General features: G+C 34.0%; 1 protein-coding gene across 1 annotated transcript; it reads left to right on the top strand.

Annotated features, from left to right (window-relative positions):
- The first annotated feature begins 492 nt into the window (after positions 1-492).
- Positions 493-9,485, top strand: LOC139871530 (branched-chain-amino-acid aminotransferase 2, chloroplastic-like). The gene is made up of 10 exons (XM_071859230.1): positions 493-639; positions 6,753-6,817; positions 6,948-7,119; positions 7,253-7,429; positions 7,841-7,972; positions 8,062-8,160; positions 8,363-8,479; positions 8,565-8,660; positions 8,989-9,101; positions 9,220-9,485. Exons 1-10 carry the CDS (start codon positions 562-564, stop codon positions 9,332-9,334), a joined length of 1,164 nt encoding a protein of 387 aa, XP_071715331.1. The 5' UTR covers positions 493-561; the 3' UTR covers positions 9,335-9,485.
- The last annotated feature ends 13,876 nt before the right edge of the window (positions 9,486-23,361 follow it).

Below are 23,361 nucleotides of genomic sequence, written 5' to 3'. Positions count from 1 at the left end.
CTAAACCCTAATATCTATACCCTATAAACTCTAATATCTAAACCCTAATATCTATACCCCAATAGCTAAAACCTCAACTTACGCTCGAAAAACACGATAATTGTTATATATTACTTCTTCGAGCGTTTTCCCGCCAAAATAAAAACATTTATCACAAAGTGTCTCTACTAAATGTTCATATTTTCATCACATCTATAATGTTCGTGAAAAAAGTTTTTTCAAAAACCAAAAAAAAAAAAGTTTTTGCTTCCCCCGCTTCCCCTCGATTGGTTACTTCCCTCTTGATCCTACCACTATATATATATATATATATATATATATATATATATATATATATATATATATATATATATATATATATATATATATCTTGACTTGATTTTAAAAGAATTTAAAAATAGACAATTTTTTTGTCCATACGTGTTCCTGCGAAGAGGTTCACGTCCTATAAATACCAAACAAACCAAATTACTCTCACCATCCTCATATATTTCCTACTCACTCACTCATTATATAATTTAAATTTAATATCAAATATTTCTCCAAATTTTAATATTCTCCATGGTTTTCGGGACGAATTCAAACATGATCCGACAGAGCCCCAATCTTCGTCTTCTGTTCCGTGCTTCATTATCAAAGGTCACATGCAAATTCTTTATCTTCATTTTCTCATTTCCCAGTGAATTATATATATATATATATATATATATATATATATATATATATATATATATATATATATATATATATTGGATTAGCAAACCCCATATGAACGAGCACATTAGCTCCTCATAAAAGGTAAAACTTGGGTAATCAAGCCCTCTGAACGCGAGATTGATACCGGATGAATTGCGAATTATGTGCACCCTCTAGTCACAAAGCTCTCTAGTCACCTTTCTGGTCGTCATAGTCAGAAATTGAATTCGGATTTATAAAATTTTGATTCAAATTTGATTTTAGGATATGGGTATTGTCAAATATCGTGCATGAAAACTTATTTAGGGATGAGAATTTTGTTTGGTAAGTTTATGAGATTAATTCAAACCAGACCAGACATTCATTAGGTATTTAGGTGAAGAAAACTAAGGGCTAGCAATTAATCAAGTGTTAGAGTATTATTTATGTAGTACGACTATTTGTTTTTATTAAATTCCGTGTATAAGATTAAGATGAATGACCCTACCTTTATTTAGACTTTTGATTTGACCCAATTTGTAATTTATCATAACCGCAAAGACACGTTTCCATTTTGTAAATTACTTGTTTTAATCAAGATATAATTATTCTCTATGGATCTACTCCTACTCCAGACTTAAAAACTTGTTTGTATCACGTAATTCACGTTGCTTTAAAAAATGAATGCAAGCAAGTTGAATTTTTGCATGAACTGCTGCTTTTATACGTTGACATTGAATTATTTAATTTAAGTGGCAAGGTTTTTTTTAATAGTGAAAGTAATTTTACTCTCTCCAAATGTGAACAAAATGAATCATTCAAGATATAAATACTTTTTAGTGACTCATATATACAAATAAAATAGTATACGGATCACTATCAATTTCTTCATTATAAATTAATAATTCAAAGAGCACGGTAGAGAAATTAATTGTAATTAAATTTTTCTATAAAAATAATGAATGTGTCTAAACACGTGAAAAAACTGGTGCCAAAATTACCTTTGGTAATATAGGAAGATAAACATGTGCTAGAAAAACTAAGCAGCATGGGTAATGCGAAGGTCACATATTTTTTTATACAATAAATTTACATTATAATTTATGTTTATTTATTTCTGTCTATTGGCTTCTTTTTCAGTCCAGATTTTCTTTTTAAGCATACGTGTCATTAATATCTCTATGAGTCTGTAGTGTCGTTCATATCTCTATTATCTAGATGGGCCTAAATATCCAAATTGATATGCTTGAATAGAGTATATAACTTGATCATTACCAAATATAATAGTATAAAATTGCATATATAATTTGATCATCACAGAATATAAGTTGTAATATTATTTTTAATAATAAAAATATTATATTTGGTGAGTCCAAAATATAATATTATCCTACCTAACTTATTATTTGTACTATTTTATAAATAAACGTAGAACATGTGCATCAATAAAATTTGTTTGCAGTTGCATACTTTATACATTTGAACTTTTGTAGTATACAGTTAAACTAGTCCGGATCCGGCCCGCGCGATGCGGCGGGGGCTTTCGGCCTGTATATTCATATTTAACGTAGTTTTATGTATTTTCAGAAGGGAAAACGACCCATGTGTTAAGCGCCGTTGTAGACGTCGTTGTCTTTAGCGTTTATGGGAAAGTGTCTGTTTCGAGCGTAGTTAGTTTCGTTTTGTTCATAAAATTATTTCGAGTCTAACGGTGATGTCGAAAAAATTTAACTCGCGGCGAGCAGGAAGATACGGGCTGTCGTTGTATTTAGCGTTTTTTAAAAAGTGTCCGTTTCGAACATAGTTAGTTTCGTTGTGTTCATAAAATTATTTCGACTCTGACGGTGCTGTCGAAAAAATTTAACTCGCGGCGAGCAAGAAGATACGGGTTGTCGTTGTGTTTAACGTTTTTTAAAAAGTGTCCGTTTCGAACGCAGTTAGTTTCGTTTTGTTCATAAAAATATTTCGAGTTTAACGGTGAGGTCGGTGAAATTTAAATCGCGGCATACAAGAAGAAATGGGCTGTCGAAGTGTTCGGGTGGAGTTTGTATTTTAAGTTAGAGAATTTACGTGTTAGACCCCTGAAGTTTGGTGTAATTTTTGTAAGTTGGTTATAGTTGAAGGGGAAAAAATGAAATATGCAAGTGTGAAAGGGAGGTTGAAACTACAATTGGAATGAGGGGGGACGACAGTCAAACCCACCCAATTTAGGATGTGGCATACAAGAAGAAACGGGCTGTCGAAGTGTTCGGGTGGAGTTTGTATTTTAAGTTAGAGAATTTACGTGTTAGACCTCTGAAGTTTGGTGTAGTTTTTGTAAGTTAGTTATAGTTGAAGGGGGAAAAATGAAATATGCAAGTGTGGAAGGGAGGTTGAAACTACAATTGGAATGAGGGGGGCGACAGTGAAATCCACCCAATTTAGTATATGTAAAATAGGAACGGATGAAATGTCTATCTATTCTATATATACTTTATTTTTAAGTAGTACGTAGTACTAAATAATAAGGGTGGTGATGATATACTACTAAATAATTTAGGTGTAATGTCTATGGCTTGTAAGTAGGTAATTAGACCTGAGATGTAATTCGAGTCAGGCGCCTATGCTTGACCCCTTCGAGTTTAATAAATGATTTGCTTTCAAAACAAAAAAGGGTGGGGATGATATAAAAAGCTGAGTTGACATTCCCTAAAGTTGATTTTAATGCCGAGTCGTGATCTTGTGGTGCCTTTGTAGATGTCATCATGAATAAAATAAAATACGTATAAATATTCATAAAATACTTTCAAACATTAAAAAATTACAAGTATTTATATTTTGTGTTTTACTAGAGACACAATCATAAATTCATAATTTTTTTAGCAGGCATGCAAGAATATAAATTAAATACAGTAGTTATATTAACCGATAATATTGAGTTATTGTTGTATATGATATGCACAAGATATATGTTGTATTTAGGCTTGAGTATGGTACGGTTTCGTCTCAAATTAATTCGGTTTGGCAGCCGTTGAGGACGTTGCACGGCAACAATCCTAAAAACATAGGCTTGAGCATCCCTTATTGGGAAATCAGAGCGATTCACAAAGACAAATGTTCGCACCCAATCATCTACAATCACCGAAGGCTTACTAAGAAATTCGACCTCGCCTGTAAAGGTATACCACCCACTGCGATACGAAGTCAGGCGAAATATACTCCTGAAAATTTTCAAATCTAACGCCATCCCCAAGCCATTAAAATACATCTCGAATAACACGATGGAACGAACGGCATTTGGGTGCAAGCGTCCGACGCTGAGACCATAGAAGTTAAGTACCTTCATAAAAAATGTCGTGAAAGGATACCTAAGGTTTGAAACCTCAAAAGGCCTCAAATAGATTGCACACATGTTCGAAGAAGGACCCCAAGCACGTTGCTGAGATCTGGGTATAACCAGTTGCAAATTTCACAAACGAGGGCATAAGAAGTAGATTCTGTTTAGATATGCCTCATCAACATTGTTGGACACGCGTAACACATCATGAAGAGGATTAGCAGGTCTAGGAGGCATGATGTATGAATAAAGAAAAGAACGAAAAAGATGATAGAAGATTCGGTTGCATAAAAAAAAGCGCTTTTGTAAAAGAAAGTAGTATTCAAACCAGAAGATTTCAAGTGAAGATCGATGGTCGTTTATAAAGATAAACATCCCACGTGGGCCCCACAAAATCCAAAAAGTGCATTGAAACATGCGAATGACTTTACTATGATTAAGACAGAATCAAACACGCATTAATTGCACGTCAAATCAGCCATGTGGGGTATATTCTATAAGTTTGGCAACGCAGCTGTCCCAGCTGACCTCACCAAACTGGGGGGACTTGATGATATGCGTAATGATCCGTATCCAAAAGATACACTTTTAACAGCATTCCGCCTAAAAAATAACCTGCGTGAATCGTCCCGGTCAAAGAACATCTTCTCGGCCCCACTTTAGTAACCCGATCAGAAGATTACTTAAGTATACATCCGGGAAGAATCCCCACAGACAAGGGCTAGTCGGGACACTACATAAAATCCATCCTACCCGGACAATTGAGCAGCCCACTGTCCACGAGCAGCCCTTTGTCCACGAGCAGTCTGCTTCTCCTTCGGCTTCATCTGCAACCGACCATCCATGATTACTCGTGCTAAATCCGGTATTTTTAAACCACGTTACATTGTTGATCTTGCCACTCTTGCGCATACTGGTATGCATTATGTGCTCCTCTTGACTCAGAAACCTACAAGTTATAAGTCTGCTCTTCAGGATCCAAAATGGGTTCATGCTATGCAGGATGAAATGATGGCATTAGCTCGTAATAATACTTGGACACTTGTTCCCCAACCTAAACATGCAATTGTTGTTGGTTCAAAATGGGTATTTCGGAAAAAAAATATTTATGTGATGGCTCCATTGATTGCTTCAAGGCTCGGTTAGTTGCTCAGGGATTTACTCAAATTCCTGGCTTGGATTACTCTATCACATTTAGTCCCATTGTTAAAGCTTCTACCGTACGCATTATTCTTACTCTTGCTACATTAAATAAATGGTCTTTGCACCAACTTGATGTGAAAAACGCGTTTCTTAATGGAAATCTTACTGAAACCGTATTTATGGAGCAACCACCCGGTTTTTCCGACTCACGTTTTCCGACACATGTTTGCAAGTTGAACAAAGCGCTCTATGGTCACAAACAAGCACCTCGGGCATGGTTTCAACGCTTAAGTGAATTTCGTATTTATCTTGGTTTCACTTGTAGCCGTGCGGATCCGTCTTTATTTATTTTTATTCGAGCATCTTGCATTCTTTATTTGCTTGTGTATGTTGATGATATTATATTAACCGGAAATGACAATGCTATCATTAGTCATTTTATATCTCGGTTACATAAAGAGTTTCCCATCAGAGACCTTGGTCATCTTAGCAATTTTCTTGGGTTAGAAGTTACTTATACGCAAACAGATCTGTTTCTCTCTCAAACGAAGTATGCGCGTGACATTCTTCAACATGCCGACTTGCTGGACTCCAAACCCGTCAGTTTTCCTTTATCTACATCAGATTACCTCACTTCTAATGGCAGCTCATATGAGGATCCTACCTTCTATCGCTCTTTGATCGGTGCTCTTCAATATCTGACCATTACCCGACCCGATCTATCATATGCCGTAAACCAAGTTAGCCAGTTCTTACAAGCCCCAACTGTTGATCATATTAATACAGTTAAGCGCATTCTATGGTATGTCAAAGGCACCTTGGCTTATGGTCTCAATTTTTCTCACTCTCCGCAATCCTCTATCTTTGATTACTTTGATGCGGATTGGGCTAGATGTATTGAAACGAGACGATCTACCTATGGGTACTCTATTTTTATAGGCGGAAATTTAGTTTCTTAGAGTGCCAAGAAGCAATCCACGGTTGCACGATCTAGCTGTGAGTCGGAACCACCGAGCATTAGCTAACACTGCGGCCGAAATTGTTTGGATCACTCACTTACTTCGTGAATTACATGTTTTTCAACGTGTCCGACCTACAGTTTAAGAGTGATATTTTTATGAGTCAGAAACCTGTTTCTCACAAGCGCTCAAAACATATTGACATTGACTATCATTTTGTGCGGGAACTCGTAGCTTCTGGATGTTTGTATACTCGTTTCGTTCCTACTACTCGGCAACTTGCGGATATATTCACTAAAAGTGTTTCTCGCCCGCTGTTTGAAAAGTTTCGTGACAAGCTGCGGGTTGGCCCGCCACCCCCTCGCTTGACGGGGGGTATTAGCCGATAATATTGAGTTATTGTTGTATAAGATATGCACAAGATATATGTTGTATTTATCTCTTTTTTACTCCTATAAATATAGACATATAGTCAATGACATCCCACATATTGTGGTGAATTATTTTCAATACCTCTCAAAAGTTATTTTCTTATAATATATCCAACAAAATATTTTTATGCATATTAATTAGTTATTTAAATAATTAAATAATCTTAATTAATCAAATCCGATTTTACAAGTGTCATAAAATTAGAATTCACTGTGTGATATATGAAGGTTGGTGCAAGATCCTTGACAGCAGAGGCTTCTTCTGTACTTAGAGAAAGTGAACCTATGCTCAGGTTGTTTAAGTGCCACTTTAATGTTTATACTTATATGTATACTTAATAATTATATTTATGTTATAAATTTTTTGTTAAATAATAATTAGCAAACTATACAAGTTGTAAGATCATAATCTTGTGTTTCTAGGAATGAAGAATATGCCGATATCGATTGGAACAATCTTGGATTTGGACTTACAAAAACCGACTACATGTACAAGGCTAAATGCTCACATGATGCTACTTTTCAACAAGGCGAGTTAAGTGATTACGGCAATATTGAATTAAGCCCGGCTGCAGGAGTTCTAAACTACGGGCAGGTAATTTACAATTTACAATTATTTAGAAAAGTCGTGAAGAAACTGAATTAAGAGTATTTTAATCAATGATTAGATTATAGTTATTTATCATAGTGAATGTTGAGACTGAATATATATAGAGGTATTTATGTAGGGACTTTTTGAAGGTACAAAAGCGTTTAGAGGCGAAAATGGTAAGATTTTCCTTTTTCGTCCCGATCAAAATGCAATTCGTATGCAAATTGGAGCTGAGAGAATGTGCATGCGATCTCCATCCGTACAACAATTTGTAGACGCAGTTAAACAAACTGCGCTTGCAAACAAACGTTGGGTATTTCTCATTCTCATTCTCGATTCTTTTTAGGCAAATGGATTAGCTCGGTAAATATAAAGAATAAAAGATTAATAAAATGCAATACACTAAAAGTTCAAACTACAAGAAAAACGCAATGTAGAAAATCAATAGCCCAAATGACTTCACACAAAAATGAGAGGGACCTTTACTAATGAACGAACATGAAACCTAGAAATTTTGTTTTCTGATAGTAGTTAGTTTTTTGTTCTTGTTTTTATTTGGATCCAGAAAAAAATACGGCCTAGCCACATATTGGGCTTAAAACTTGTAATCTATGTACTTTGTGTAAGTCGGACTTATGCAAACAAAATGGCTAACTACATATTGGGCTTATTACAATTTACATGTTTATTGTATTTGACTAAATCGTATTGGGCGTAAGTGCAGATTCCGCCCCCAGGAAAAGGATCACTTTACATTAGGCCTTTGCTTATTGGAACCGGGCCAATATTGGGCTTATCCCCTTCTCCTGAATACACATTTTTAGTGTATGCATCCCCTGTTGGAAACTATTTTAAGGTTTTATTCCATTTTCTTCTACTTCAACTTTTTCTCAATATCTTGTTATAAATGACATAGTTATATCGTCTCGTACAAAAACACTACAGGCCGGTATGGCGCCTTTGAATTTATACGTTGAGGATGAGTTTCATCGTGCAACTCGTGGTGGTGCAGGAGGTGTCAAAAGTATTTCAAATTATGCTCCGGTAAGAACATAAAATATGCTAAGCACGCTATCTTTTTTTGGCGAAAAAACAAAAACATTTTATAACGTAAAAGAAGTTAATAAAAAGATGAAACCTCTTAAAACATACGAACAGAAAAACTACCGAGCTAAATACACTATGTGCATGAAATACAACCCATAATTAAACGCTAGATATTTAGGTTATCACTTGTGAGGTGTAGGTACTACAAGCGATATCAAGGGCAAAAGGACGAGGGTTCTCTGATGTATTATACCTTGATTCGGTCCATAAAAAATACATCGAGGAAGCTAGTTCATGTAACATTTTCGTTGTGAAGGTACTCTTCTCATATTTTTATTAACTGAAGTGTGAAATTGACTAGTAGGCATATGTGGTTCCTTTTAACTTTAAATCGCTAATAGGGGAACGTCATTTCAACTCCTGCGACGATGGGTACTATTCTTGAAGGCATCACGAGAAAGAGTATTATTGATATAGCTCGTGACTTGGGATACAAGGTAAACCTTCGTTTGATTATTAGTAAGTAACTTGATGCTTCAAATGCGTGTTATGTTTTCGTTAAAGTTGGTTGGCATCGTGGCATGTTTTAGTAGTGAACATTATTTGTGTTTATGTCTACAAAATAACTTAATGATGTATGCATCATTAAGAAGCATATTTTCAAATCTGCAAGTTTGAAGACAGAATAAGACATTAATTTATCTTATGTTTTCAGAAGAAAAAAAATAGTCTGCAGTATAAACGTCCGCACAGACATAAGACATATTAAGATTAAAGACCGAAAAACATACAACACCAATGTAAAAAATGTTTTAATTGTTATAGGTTGAGGAACGTTTCGTTGAAGTAGATGAACTAATGGAAGCCGACGAAGTTTTTACAACAGGGACTGCTGTTACTGTTGCTACCGTGGGTAGCATAACATACAAAGGTCAAAGGTAAAAAAAAAAAAAATTGCTAGTAATTACAAATATATATAGTTCAAATCAAATATAAACATTGTTCTTCTACAATTTGATTTGTAACTTTACAAATGGTTAATATTTTTGCTTGAAGACTGGAGTATAAAATTAGTGATGGGCTAGTGAGTCAGAAGCTATACAAAATGCTACAAGGGATCCAACTTGGAAAGATTGAAGACAAGTATGATTGGGTAGTTGAGATTGATTAACAATAATCTTAGTGAATATTAGTTGTGTCGTATATATATGACAACTATTAATACGGAGTATTTAAAATGACTCGTAATATTTAGTATGCAACGATGTTCTATTCTATTCTATGTAAATAGGAAAAGGTAACGAATAAAAGTCATTTTACTATATATATACATGTTGTGGACTTGTGGTAAACTGTTAATTTCGTTAACTTTGGACTTTAGTATAAGCTCAGCATATCAAGGCCAACGTATAAGCATACATGGGTTACGTCAAATCAATGGCGGATCTAGAAATCTTAGTCACTGGTGTCACTAGTTGAAAGCTCAAAAACATTTACACTATTCAGTAGTGTCACCCAACAAAATTTACATTATCTAGTGATGTCACTAGTTGAAAGACCTAAAAAAATTTCACTAGATTGCGTATTTCAGTGGTAGTCTGTGCTACCACTGCTATTAAAATACATCCGCCCTTGCGTCGAATATCATACATTATACGCACATATGTTTCGAGAGGACAGTAATTGTATTGTATCTATGAAGATACATGGGTTAGTATTTCTTTTATAGACGTGAAGAGTGAGACATGTTTAAATGTATCTATCTATGTAAAAACGGCATTTGACGAACTAGAAATTTGAATCATTCAACATTCAACGCGTTTATTTCTGACATTTAAATAATATATGGTGCTAAATTGATGGTTTAGCATCTATATCAATATAGTCTAATAAACCTCTAAAATGATGACATCATCATTAAGCTAAATTACTCTTTACTTTTCATAATGATGATGTCATAATTATATATTAATTGTATTAAAAAAATAATACAAAATCTTTTATAAAAGGAAATATTAATCTCTCATAAATTGTAATTTTATTTTGTCAAAAATATTTAAAAGACATTTATTATTATTAATAATAATTATTATTATTATTAAAAATATAAATATAAATACTCAACTTTGAGCGAACTTTATGTTTGTAAAATCAACGACAAGTTTTAAAGTCGGAATCCGTGGTTTCACAGGGCGAGAAACAAAATGACTTTAACATTTACATTTACTTAATACCTAAAACATATCATTTGTAACAACCCAATTAATTAAGGTATTATTTTATATAATTTAATTATTAAGTAATTGGATGGTATGATTTATTTTAATTAAATGAATAATAGTTAATGTTTGTTAGTTAAGTTGGAAGGGGGCTAGAGATGAAAAGTTAGAATTTAGGACCTTCCATGATAGAGTTTTGGTGGGGAGGGTAGAAAGTGCAAATAAGATAAAATTATTTTAATAAAAATAAGTAAAATACTGATAAATGAATATCAGTTGCAAAAAAGTAATACAGAAGTGTATGTGTGTGTTGTATATGTCGACTCAACAAGGAGGAAGAAGACGGAGTCTTCAATTGAAGAAATTTTGTTCATGCAATTAGAAATTGGTGCAATCTAGTGTGCCTTAATCATTCTAGCAAGCTTTAAATCTTCAAATTCTTCTTCTTTGTGCACAATTAGGGTTCTTGAGTCCCTAGAGACAAGATATGAATGTTTATGTCTAAGTATTGCTAATATTGAGTGTTTGTGATGAATCTCTAGCTTAAAGGTTGTTGTTTGTTGAAATTGTGCACACTTGTATGATTTAAAACGAATTTGTTAGTGATTTTGGAAGTAAATTCATGTATGAACTTGCATTTTGTGTTTGTGATATGAAGATGGTGAATTTGATGATGTTCTAGCTTAGAATCAAGTCATGCACACTAGGTGTTTGATGAAATGCCTCAATGAAATGTTTATGTGTTTTAGTTAAAATTTATGAAGAAGAAAGCTTATACATGAAATGTTGCATTGTTGTAAGTGATGAAATTTGAATAATTGATGAATTAGGGTTGCTAGTAATGGAAATGGATTTATGCACATTTTGATGTTTAATGGAAGATTTGAAGGAATTGCATGTTATGATTATATGAGATGAACTAGAGATTTGTATGATTAAGGAAATGATGTTGGCTTGATAATGTTGTTATATTGGAAAAGGTAAGTTAAATGCTATGTATGTAAGTGTTTATGTGCATATGGTAGCAAATAGGGGGTTAAGTCAATGTATAAGCGTATGAAGGTGTGGAAGTTTATGAATGTTGTAATTTTGATTGAATTATGTTATTGATGAGATTAGCTCATGTATAGGTGTTAATCAAGGTAAAGGAGCCTCAAGTGATCAAGGAAATCCGTTTAATCAAGGTGAGTTTATAGGGGGTAAATTGGGCGGGTCAAGAGTGGCTTAGTGTTCTCGGATTGCATCCGTGCAAGAGAGTAATGACTAAGTGCACTAGTTGAGTAGCTTAGATAGAATTATTAGGTTCGCCTAATAATTATATCTATGGATGATGTTTAGCTTAGGCAAGATTATTAAGGTTGCTTAGTAATCTTGTCTATGGATGGTTTAGCTTAGACACTTTGGGGTGTCTATGTGTATGTGTATGATCGAAATGTGGTTAAAGTAGCTTAGGCATAAGAGTATGCCTATGGCTAGCTTAGACATAATTACTAGGGTTGGCCTAATAAGTTATGTCTATGGTAAGTGATTAGTCGGATCCGAAAGTAAGTAAGCAACCGTTAGGTTGAAAGACAAGTAATGTGATTGTTATGCCCAATGTTTTATGCTATATTATTCGCCTATAACTCACTAAGTGTAAAATCTTACCCCCGTGATGTTTTTTGTTTTTAGGAACGAAAAGTCATCGGGAAGGCAAGGAACCCGTTTGAAGTTAGAGGAGCAGTGGCATTAGAGTAAGTGGTAATGCAAGTCTATTTTGAATCAAGCTCTATTGGTACCGCTTATCAACGCCGAGTCTTTTGTACTTGTCATTTATGATGTCGTCAAGTTTTGGGACCTAATGTGATGACCCGGAAAATTTTGACTTATTTAAACCAATTCTCTATATGATTTAATATTTTCGACATGATAAGCAATGAATTTTGACAAGTTTTAAAACTTTTAAAAATGATTTTTTTATATATAACGGTTGACCACCCTGTTTGTCCAACGATTCACGAATGTCATAACATGTATTATATACATATTTTAATAAATATAAGAGTTTTCGATATATACGGAATCATGCGAATAATATTTATATACGAAATGATTAAAAATTTACTATTAAACGATGCTATTTCAAATTAAATTTTTTACGTATTAAGTAATTTTATTTTTATGATATAATTTTTGTAATTTTTTTTAAGAAACGAAGTTAAATTAATAATGTACAATTTGTAAAGCACAACGTACAACGTGTAGCTTAAATAGTTGAATTTAAATTAATTCATTTACTATTCACATGAAAACGACATGATAGAAATTATTAATTATAAGTTACATAGAATACCCCTGAAGTATTTAATAAATACGACTTTTTAAAATTTTAATATTCGATTTACGTAATATTTAATATGTCGACGAGGTAACAAACAAATGCATGTGGGCTGAAAAAAGGAGCCATGCGATCGCATGGCCTCCCCTCACAATAACCATGCGATCGCATGGGATAAAAATCCTGGCCACATCTATATATTTCGACAGTCTTGGCTCGAGGGAAACACACACATAAAATTTATATTACTCCCTCTGTTATTTATTTTATTATCATATATTATTATTATTATTATTATTATTATTATTATTATTAGTATTAAAGATTAATATTATTGTTAATCTTATTATCATTATTAGTATTATTACCATTTATACATAAAATACTACGACGAGGTTATGAGCATGTCACTTTCAAAATGGTTTTCAAGCGGGATAGAGCTAAGGAAATTATGGGTTATTGCCAAGGAGGTTATGGGTAATGTTCGGGGGTATATTTGTGAATCAAACCTAGTGTTTATCATCTCCGTTACATCTACGTACTTTCCTACAATATTGAATCTCAATACTGATACGTTGAGATCTACGATTATTTGGTAATCCGAGTTTCGGTCACATTTTGGTGAACAACTTTATATGTTGCTAAGGTGAGTTCATTGATCCCTTTTTATACATATTTTTGGGCTGAGAATACATGCGCTGTTTTATAAAATGAATACAAAAACTAAAACTGATTTGAGTGAGTTTCATAAGATCCCTTTTACTCTCTACATTTTTGGACTGAGAATACATGCAAATGCTTTATTAACCGATATACAATATTTATATGCGTGAGTTTCATTTGCTCCCTTTTTAATTGCTTTTGCAATCTATATTTTTGGGCTGAGAATACATGCACTTTATTTTAAACGCAATGGATACAAGTACATACTAAATTCTACACTGAGGTTGAACCGAAAATCCCTTAGCTTTGGTAACTAGTAACTGCCAGTTATAGAAAACTGGTGAGCGCGAGTAGTAGTATATGGATCCATAGCGCTTGATATCCCCGTCCGAGCTAGAGCACTAGCCTTTTAACGGACGTATGCTATTTGAGAAGCGTACACGTTGGTTTGCGTGTATTATTAAGATGATTATACAAAGGGTACAAATTATATATACGTTAAGTTTAGTTACCAGGGTGCTCAATTTCGTAGAATATTTTGATAAACGTTTCTGGATGAAACAACTGAAATCTTGTGATCCATCTTTATATACAGATTATGCGAAACATACAAACTATGAACTCACCAACCTTTGTGTTGACACTTGTTAGCATGTTTATTCTCAGGTTCCCTAGAAGTCTTCCGCTGTTTGCTTATATGATAGACAAGCTATGTGCATGGAGTCTTATATGGCATATTTTTCAAGAAAACGTTGCATTCACCAATTCATCATCATGTACCTTATTTTGACTGCATTGTCAACGGAAGTACTATTGTAAACTATTATATACGGTGATTGTCTATATGTAGAAATCATCAGATGTCGAAAACCTTTGATTTAAATATTCATTTATGGTATGCCTTTTCAAAAGAATGCAATGTTTACAAAACGTATCATATAGAGGTCAAATACCTCGCAATGAAATCAATGAATGACGTGTTCGTCCATATGGATTTGGAACGATCGTCACAGTTGGTATCAGAGTGTTGGTCCTAGCGAATCAGGTCTTGCATGAATGTGTCTAACTGATAGTTGTTAAGATGCATTAGTAAGTCTGGACTTCGACCTTGTCTGCAAGTTAAAAGTTTTGCTTATCATTTCTTGTCAGAAATTACATGCTTATCATTCTTAAGTCTAGACACGTTTTCCTGCATTTATTGCATAAATAGTGTATAGACAAAAATTCATATCTTAGCGTATCTGTTACTGTAAACTTTTCCTGATATCTTCCGAAAATTTCTCCGTGATTTATGGAATTTGGTATTATATATACATATGTAAATTATGTATTGAAGAATACCAAACTAAATTCTATAATCTAATTCATATCAAAAATCATCTCCCTATTTATACAAGATGGATCCCGTATCTAGTTCAAACTCTGACAGCTATTCCGATATGGATATTCACCTGAATTCCGAAGACAGTGTAACCGGAATGGATCAACCAATTAGCCATCATCTATTTTGGATGAATTGGGGATGGGTTCGTAGCCTACTTAATTATTGGAGACAAGAAGAAGGCGATCCCTTTCACCCACCACATTGCCCTCTTGGCGAAGAACCTGAAGCACTTACCGGTGAACCTGTTCGAGACACCATTTTCTCTCTCATTTCCAGAGTATCTCGTCACGATAATATACTATCTCAAATTCTGGATCTTATTCATCCACTCGTCCGAACCGCCAATCATCCCGGTGTAGTAGAAGAAGTCAACGAGCTTCGTGCTCGGGTAGTGGCTTTGGAGAATATGGTGCAAAGGTTACAAGCACCAGCATCATCACCGGCATCAACAGTACCATCAACAACAACACCAACAGTACCATTACCACCAACAACATCCGCATCGCAAACCTCAACTTCACAATCTGTTCCACGAGCATCAACGTCATACGCACAGTAGTTACCAAGAAATACCAGCAACAATAACCGATGAAGTATTAACTCATTTTCCCTGAAGAAATTTTATGTATATTTAGTATATATGAATTTTGAAATCAAAATAAATCTTTTCGTACTAAGCTATTACGTGTGAAACTTAACTGGCAGGTACTACTCGGTTAGTTCATATTACTAATATGCAATGATGCACATCATTCCTTAACAACTTAACCATTGTTAACTACAATCTCTGTTTCAACCCAATGAATTCCATTTCATAATAAACCAAGTGTATTATTCAATTACATAATTGATTTTACATTTTCATTTTCGATATACTCGAAACTTTCCAGAAAATATCATTTGTACCTTGCGAAGTTAGCAAGAGTTCCATAAGCACCAACATGATTCACTGAGGAAATATCAATAAAACTGAATAACGAAGTATTGATTACATTAGTAAAATACTCCACGAAGATTATGAAATCTTTAATGTTTCAGAGATTATTCATTTCTAATCCAGCCAAAAATTAAATGAGCTTAATATGATATTAACTCATTAAATCTGTGTTACATCTGAAGAAAATATACATACATATATTTTCATAAAGACGGTAATAAAAATTCTTTTGTACAAAATATTACTTGTGAAATCTTTAACGGGTAGGTAATACTCGGAAAATATATAAGTTCACAATTAATATGTTACACTGTACATTCTTCAACTTTGATTCAAAAATTATTAACAATGCTCACAACGATATACAATCGTTTTCATACAAATTCAATTACATATTCTGATATTGACAGATCAGAATCCAAGTCATAACTCTGAACCAGTGAAATCATTCTTAGATCTCTACATCTTTCAAAGCTATACTTTGACTTCAAAAATGTGAAAGATCCTTTAGCATTGTTATTACTGAAAATAATATTGCAATCCATTTTCAAAGTATCCAGTTTTACCACACTTTCAACCAGTCAACTTCGACTTTTTAGATTAACCTTATTATAACCTTGACATATACGTTCTTGTTACTGGGGAACCTTTCATGTTCCACCACATTAGCAGTAAATTTACCAACAACTTCATTGATCTGTGACCTTCCAAAAAATCATTATACTCATTGAAACCCCATCATGTACTCACCTACATCTTGTAACAATAATTGCTATACCAACTACCGGGAATTAGCAATCAGTATTTCGAATTTTGCAGCAATTCTACGCCAACAGTTATATATATACATATAATGTATATCTTATAGACTTACATACTTCGAATGTGAAGTTTCTGAAAAATACCCCAAACTACTAAACTAGTTCTCCGAATTTTAGAAAAATGCTGATGAAATAGCAAAAACTGTAAACGATCTTAACAGTCAAAAGTTTGATGATAAAGAATAGTATGGTGGTAAAGCTGAGAAAAAGAGAAGGTTTGGAACTGGAAAACGGATTGAGCAGACCATGAAGGAGGCTGTGGACAAATCACATAAACGAAATCTACCTTCAAAGAATACAAATGATTTAGTGTCTGCTGAAATCCTTAGCAAATACCTTGCTCCTTACTCTAAAACCTTTGCGGACAATATTCTTCATCATCATCTTATCTTGAATATTCTATGATATCATCGTATCTTCCATTATAAATATCCTCCATATTTCTGAAGATATTTTTTATAACCATTCTTATCTAAAATCATTCATCTCTTCGCGCTATCAGTGTTACATCATAAAAGAAGCTATTTTAGTTTCTAAAATCTGAAAAATTCGAAAAATAGATGTTTTGAAGTAATGTTGGGAATTGAAGCATGAGTTAGTATAATATAATGACACTTGATCAACGTGATTATATTACAGTAAGTCATGCTGAGTTTCTAATGGAACGTGATAAAGGTTCACAGATCCCACCCTCATCATGAACCATGTTACATAACTCTTTTATTCTATATAATCTCTAAATATATCAAGAAAATATATTTCTTGATGATTCGGTCTTTTTCGGATATTCTGATAATTTGACAAATCAAGATCGTGCCATTACGATTACCTTCTCAGAACATTAACTATGTTCATCCAAAACTCCATACCTACGAATTCTGGACCATTATTCGCTTGACTTAAGGTCGGGAAGAGAAAACGAAAGCATGAAGCTCCGAAATATAATGGAGAATATAAAGCCCGATAACAACCCCGAAATTACAAACCGTATATATCAATGCATATAGCAATATAAAGACACGGGAGAATGAAAAACACTATAACCCCAAGGTAATGGTAGAAGAAAATAACTTCCTCTGGTGGTAGATGAAAAAGAAGAATGACAGATATAAAAGTTAGGAGTATATCAGGAATCAGAACAGGATTAAACATTTCACAATCTTTTGGAAGTATGAAATAAGGAAGAAGATGTAGGTGTGGTGAAAATAATGAAACGGAAGTGGTTAATTTATAGCGAAATATCAGACGTAGCAATCGAGGCAGATTACGCATTTAATCAAAGGAAATCCTAATTTCCGCAATTACCGAAGAATCAAATCTTATTTAGATTATGAAGATTTTCTATTCTTTAAATTCCGGAAATCAATCGTTACTACGTCAAGAGATAAGACGCATCTCTATTCTCCATTTCACTATTTTACGATAACTTCCCTCATACGCTTCGAGTAATTGGATTGTTTTATCCATATTATTCAACGGTGATAGAAATTCTATTTATCAACTCATATTCGTCATAAAAACATTTTTATTGTTAACCACGACGACCTCACTCAAATTTCGGGACGAAATTTCTTTAACGGGGAGGTACTGTGATGACCCGGAAAATTTTGACTTATTTAAACCAATTCTCTATATGATTTAATATTTTCGACATGATAAGCAATGAATTTTGACAAGTTTTAAAACTTTTAAAAATGATTTTTTTATATATAACGGTTGACCACCCTGTTTGTCCAACGATTCACGAATGTCATAACATGTATTATATACATATTTTAATAAATATAAGAGTTTTTGATATATACGGAATCATGCGAATAATATTTATATACGAAATGATTAAAAATTTACTATTAAATGATGCTATTTCAAATTAAATTTTTTACGTATTAAGTAATTTTATTTTTATGATATAATTTTTGTAATTTTTTTTAAGAAACGAAGTTAAATTAATAATGTACAATTTGTAAAGCACAACGTACAACGTGTAGCTTAAATAGTTGAATTTAAATTAATTCATTTACTATTCACATGAAAACGACATGATAGAAATTATTAATTATAAGTTACATAGAATACCCCTGAAGTATTTAATAAATACGACTTTTTAAAATTTTAATATTCGATTTACGTAATATTTAATATGTCGACGAGGTAACAAACAAATGCATGTGGGCTGAAAAAAGGAGCCATGCGATCGCATGGCCTCCCCTCACAATAACCATGCGATCGCATGGGATAAAAATCCTGGCCACATCTATATATTTCGACAGTCTTGGCTCGAGGGAAACACACACATAAAATTTATATTACTCCCTCTGTTATTTATTTTATTATCATATATTATTATTATTATTATTATTATTATTATTATTATTATTATTATTATTATTATTATTATTATTATTATTATTATTATTATTATTAGTATTAAAGATTAATATTATTGTTAATCTTATTATCATTATTAGTATTATTACCATTTATACATAAAATACTACGACGAGGTTATGAGCATGTCACTTTCAAAATGGTTTTCAAGCGGGATAGAGCTAAGGAAATTATGGGTTATTGCCAAGGAGGTTATGGGTAATGTTCGGGGGTATATTTGTGAATCAAACCTAGTGTTTATCATCTCCGTTACATCTACGTACTTTCCTACAATATTGAATCTCAATACTGATACGTTGAGATCTACGATTATTTGGTAATCCGAGTTTCGGTCACATTTTGGTGAACAACTTTATATGTTGCTAAGGTGAGTTCATTGATCCCTTTTTATATATATTTTTGGGCTGAGAATACATGCGCTGTTTTATAAAATGAATACAAAAACTAAAACTGATTTGAGTGAGTTTCATAAGATCCCTTTTACTCTCCACATTTTTGGACTGAGAATACATGCAAATGCTTTATTAACCGATATACAATATTTATATGCGTGAGTTTCATTTGCTCCCTTTTTAATTGCTTTTGCAATCTATATTTTTGGGCTGAGAATACATGCACTTTATTTTAAACGCAATGGATACAAGTACATACTAAATTCTACACTGAGGTTGAACCGAAAATCCCTTAGCTTTGGTAACTAGTAACTGCCAGTTATAGAAAACTGGTGAGCGCGAGTAGTAGTATATGGATCCATAGCGCTTGATATCCCCGTCCGAGCTAGAGCACTAGCCTTTTAACGAACGTATGCTATTTGAGAAGCGTACACGTTGGTTTGCGTGTATTATTAAGATGATTATACAAAGGGTACAAATTATATATACGTTAAGTTTAGTTACCAGGGTGCTCAATTTCGTAGAATATTTTGATAAACGTTTCTGGATGAAACAACTGAAATCTTGTGATCCATCTTTATATACAGATTATGCGAAACATACAAACTATGAACTCACCAACCTTTGTGTTGACACTTGTTAGCATGTTTATTCTCAGGGTCCCTAGAAGTCTTCCGCTGTTTGCTTATATGATAGACAAGCTATGTGCATGGAGTCTTATATGGCATATTTTTCAAGAAAACGTTGCATTCACCAATTCATCATCATGTACCTTATTTTGACTGCATTGTCAACGGAAGTACTATTGTAAACTATTATATACGGTGATTGTCTATATGTAGAAATCATCAGATGTCGAAAACCTTTGATTTAAATATTCATTTATGGTATGTCTTTTCAAAAGAATGCAATGTTTACAAAACGTATCATATAGAGGTCAAATACCTCGCAATGAAATCAATGAATGACGTGTTCGTCCATATGGATTTGGAGCGATCGTCACACCTAATGATGTATTTGAAATGTGTAAACGCATTTTCTTGACGTAAAGGATGTTTGTAGTGTCGAATGATGCTAGAAACTGGTTTTATCAAGTTTAAATATGCTCTATGGTGATTTGGTGTGTTTCGAGTTAATGACTTGGTAAAAATGTGGTTTTAGTTATTAAGTTGCTGGATAGTTCCAGCTCCCGTGTAATGTCGCGCCGCGGAAAATGGTGTCGCGCCGCGGCATAAAGCTTGATTTAGTAACAGAAAGGCAGCTAAACATGGGTCAAAATTTCATTGTGTGTCGCGCCGCGGCAATTGCCTTTGTCTGGGCAGAAACTTAACTTTAAAAAAAAAAAAAAAATTCTATCGTATAAAAGGCGTTAAAAGTTGGTATCAGAGCTGTGGTTTAAGGGACTTGGATAACCCACGATAGGGATTATCTAGGCTTAAACCATAGTTGTTAAAGGGTAAGCGGTTTAGGACTTGCATGAATGTTAAGGTCGAATGATTGTGCCATGCTCCATAGGATAGAGTCGTTGACGAGACTTGTAGTGTAATGCTAAGATCATGGTTGATTTAAGTAAGGAGTTTAATACTCATTAGCCATGGGTCATAATGGATTAAATGTGTAATAAGATGGTGTAGTGACAACAGGCCATTGTCATTACTTCATTTTAGTACGCATGAACATCTACTATGGTCATGGTGAATTGAGTTAGGAATTCTTTCGGTTTGCTTGGTTATGATAAACAATGATGCAGGTATTTGAACTAATGAGTTGGGTGTTTTGTTTCAGAATGGCTATCGTATCCCCAAACAGAGGTAATGATGAGGACGATGAGTACGTCCACACCCCATCAATGGAGTCTATTGAAGGCTCACAAAATAAATTCTATGAGGTTACTATGCCAAATGATATCTCGGGACAAATAGGACAAGCTTTGATACGATACACCCCAACCCTCTTAGAAAGATAAAGACGTTGATAAATGATCAATTAGATGAAAAGTTAAAAACTCTCATGACCAATAATCCTACCTTAAGAGGAGAAGGGGGAAGTGGGGTAAGACAGGAAGAAGTAGAAGCCCCGAGAAGAAAAGATGATCGTTTTGAGTACAAAAACTTTGCAAATTGTCATCCACCGGAGTTTCATGGTAAAGTTGATCCGATTGTTAGTCAAAGGTGGATTGATGAGATAGAAGAAACTTTTATGTTATGTGAATGCCCCGCGCACTTAAAGGTAATTTACGCGGCTCATCAAATGAAAGGAAGTGGTTATGAATGGTGGAATTTCATAGTTAAGTCTCATGGGCGAGACGTAGCTACAAGTTTTTCGTGGGACAAGTTTCGTGAAATGTTTATGACTCAATTTGCTCCACCCACCGAAGTTAGTAGGTTGAAATCCGAATTCATGAATATCGAACATGGAATTAAATCGGTGACCGAGTTTAATGCCGAGTTTAATGATAAGTCCCGATTTTGCTCGGACTTTGTTTCAAGTCCCAAATTGATGATGGATCACTATCATGAGAAGTTAAACCCCGAAATAAGTGAATTTATTGATAAGAGCACTTATAAGACTTTAGCTGAAATGATGAATAGGGCTCTTGTGAGGGAACATGAACTTAGGAAGAAAGCGGCGTTTAAACGAAAGTTAGAGCAAGATTCAAAGTCAACGCAAAGTATGAGCACGAAGAAAGGTAAGTTTAATTTCGAGTCCCCACACAAGTCGAAAGGGGGTTTTATGTCGGGAAAGAATGGTGGTAAAGAAGTGAAGTCGTGTAATAGATGTGGTAAGAATCATACGGGTGAGTGTAAAGCGGGAACTACCGATTGTTATTCATGTGGGAAGCCGGGTTATAGGACAGCCGAATGTCCTAAGAAGGGTAAACAGTGTTATTATTGTTTTGAAAAGGGTCACTTTCAAGCCGAATGTCCGGAGTATAAGAAGGATATAGCTAGTGGTAGTGTTAAGAAGGAGGTTAAGACGGAACCGAAGACTAGTGATAGCCGACCAAGAGCCCGAGCTCATCAGATTACCGCACTTGAAGCGAAGGAGTCCCAAAATGTGGTGTCAGGTACCTTTATTGTAAACTCTTTACCTGCGCATGTTTTGTTTGATTCCGGTGCTACGCGGTCGTTTGTTTCTCATTCTTTTTGTAAACATTTTGACATGACCCCAAGTATGTTAGAGCATCCTTTAGAGGTTGAGATAGCGGATAATAAAACCGTCATGGTGTATAGTATCATTAAGGGATGTGAAATTATTTTGGATGATGAAAAGTTTGTTATAGATTTAATACCCATGCATATGGGAGAATTTCAAGTAATTGTGGGTATGGATTGGCTAGATGACAATGAAGGGATAATTTTGTGTCGTAAGAAAATTGTGTTAGTTCAATCACCAAGTGGGAAAGTTATATGGATTTATGGGGAACGGGCTAGGCTTGCTATTCCTATATGCACGTATGCTAAGGCTAATAGATTTATGTCTCATGGGTGTTGTGCGTTATTGGCACATGTGGTAGATGATTCAAAGAAGGTTGTTGAATTAAGTGATGTACCGATAGTTAATGAGTTTCCGGATGTGTTTCCGAATGAGTTGCCCGGTGTACCTCCCGAACGAGAGGTAGAGTTTAGAATAGATTTGATTCCCGGAGCCACGCCAATTGCTAAAGCACCTTATCAATTAGCCCCGTCGAAAATAAGAGAAATGATGACTCAACTACAAGATTTGATAGATAAAGGTTTTATACGTCCTAGTAGTTCACCTTGGGGAGCTCCGATTTTGTTTGTGAAAAAGAAGGATGGGACAATGAGACTGTGTATAGATTATCGTGAATTGAATAAGGTTACTATTAAAAATAAATATCCATTGCCGAGGATAGATGATTTGTTTGATCAATTACAAGGTGCATGTTTCTTTTCAAAGATAGATCTAAGATCGGGTTATCATCAATTAAAGGTGAGGGAAGAAGATACCCCTAAAACGGCTTTTCGTACAAGGTATGGTCATTATGAATTTATGGTTATGCCTTTTGGGTTAACTAATGCTCCAACCTCGTTTATGGATTTGATGAATAGG

This window comes from Rutidosis leptorrhynchoides, chromosome 10, assembly GCF_046630445.1.
Source record: "Rutidosis leptorrhynchoides isolate AG116_Rl617_1_P2 chromosome 10, CSIRO_AGI_Rlap_v1, whole genome shotgun sequence".
Classification (NCBI taxonomy): domain Eukaryota; kingdom Viridiplantae; phylum Streptophyta; class Magnoliopsida; order Asterales; family Asteraceae; genus Rutidosis; species Rutidosis leptorrhynchoides.
This window is presented reverse-complemented; position numbering and strand designations above follow the sequence as displayed.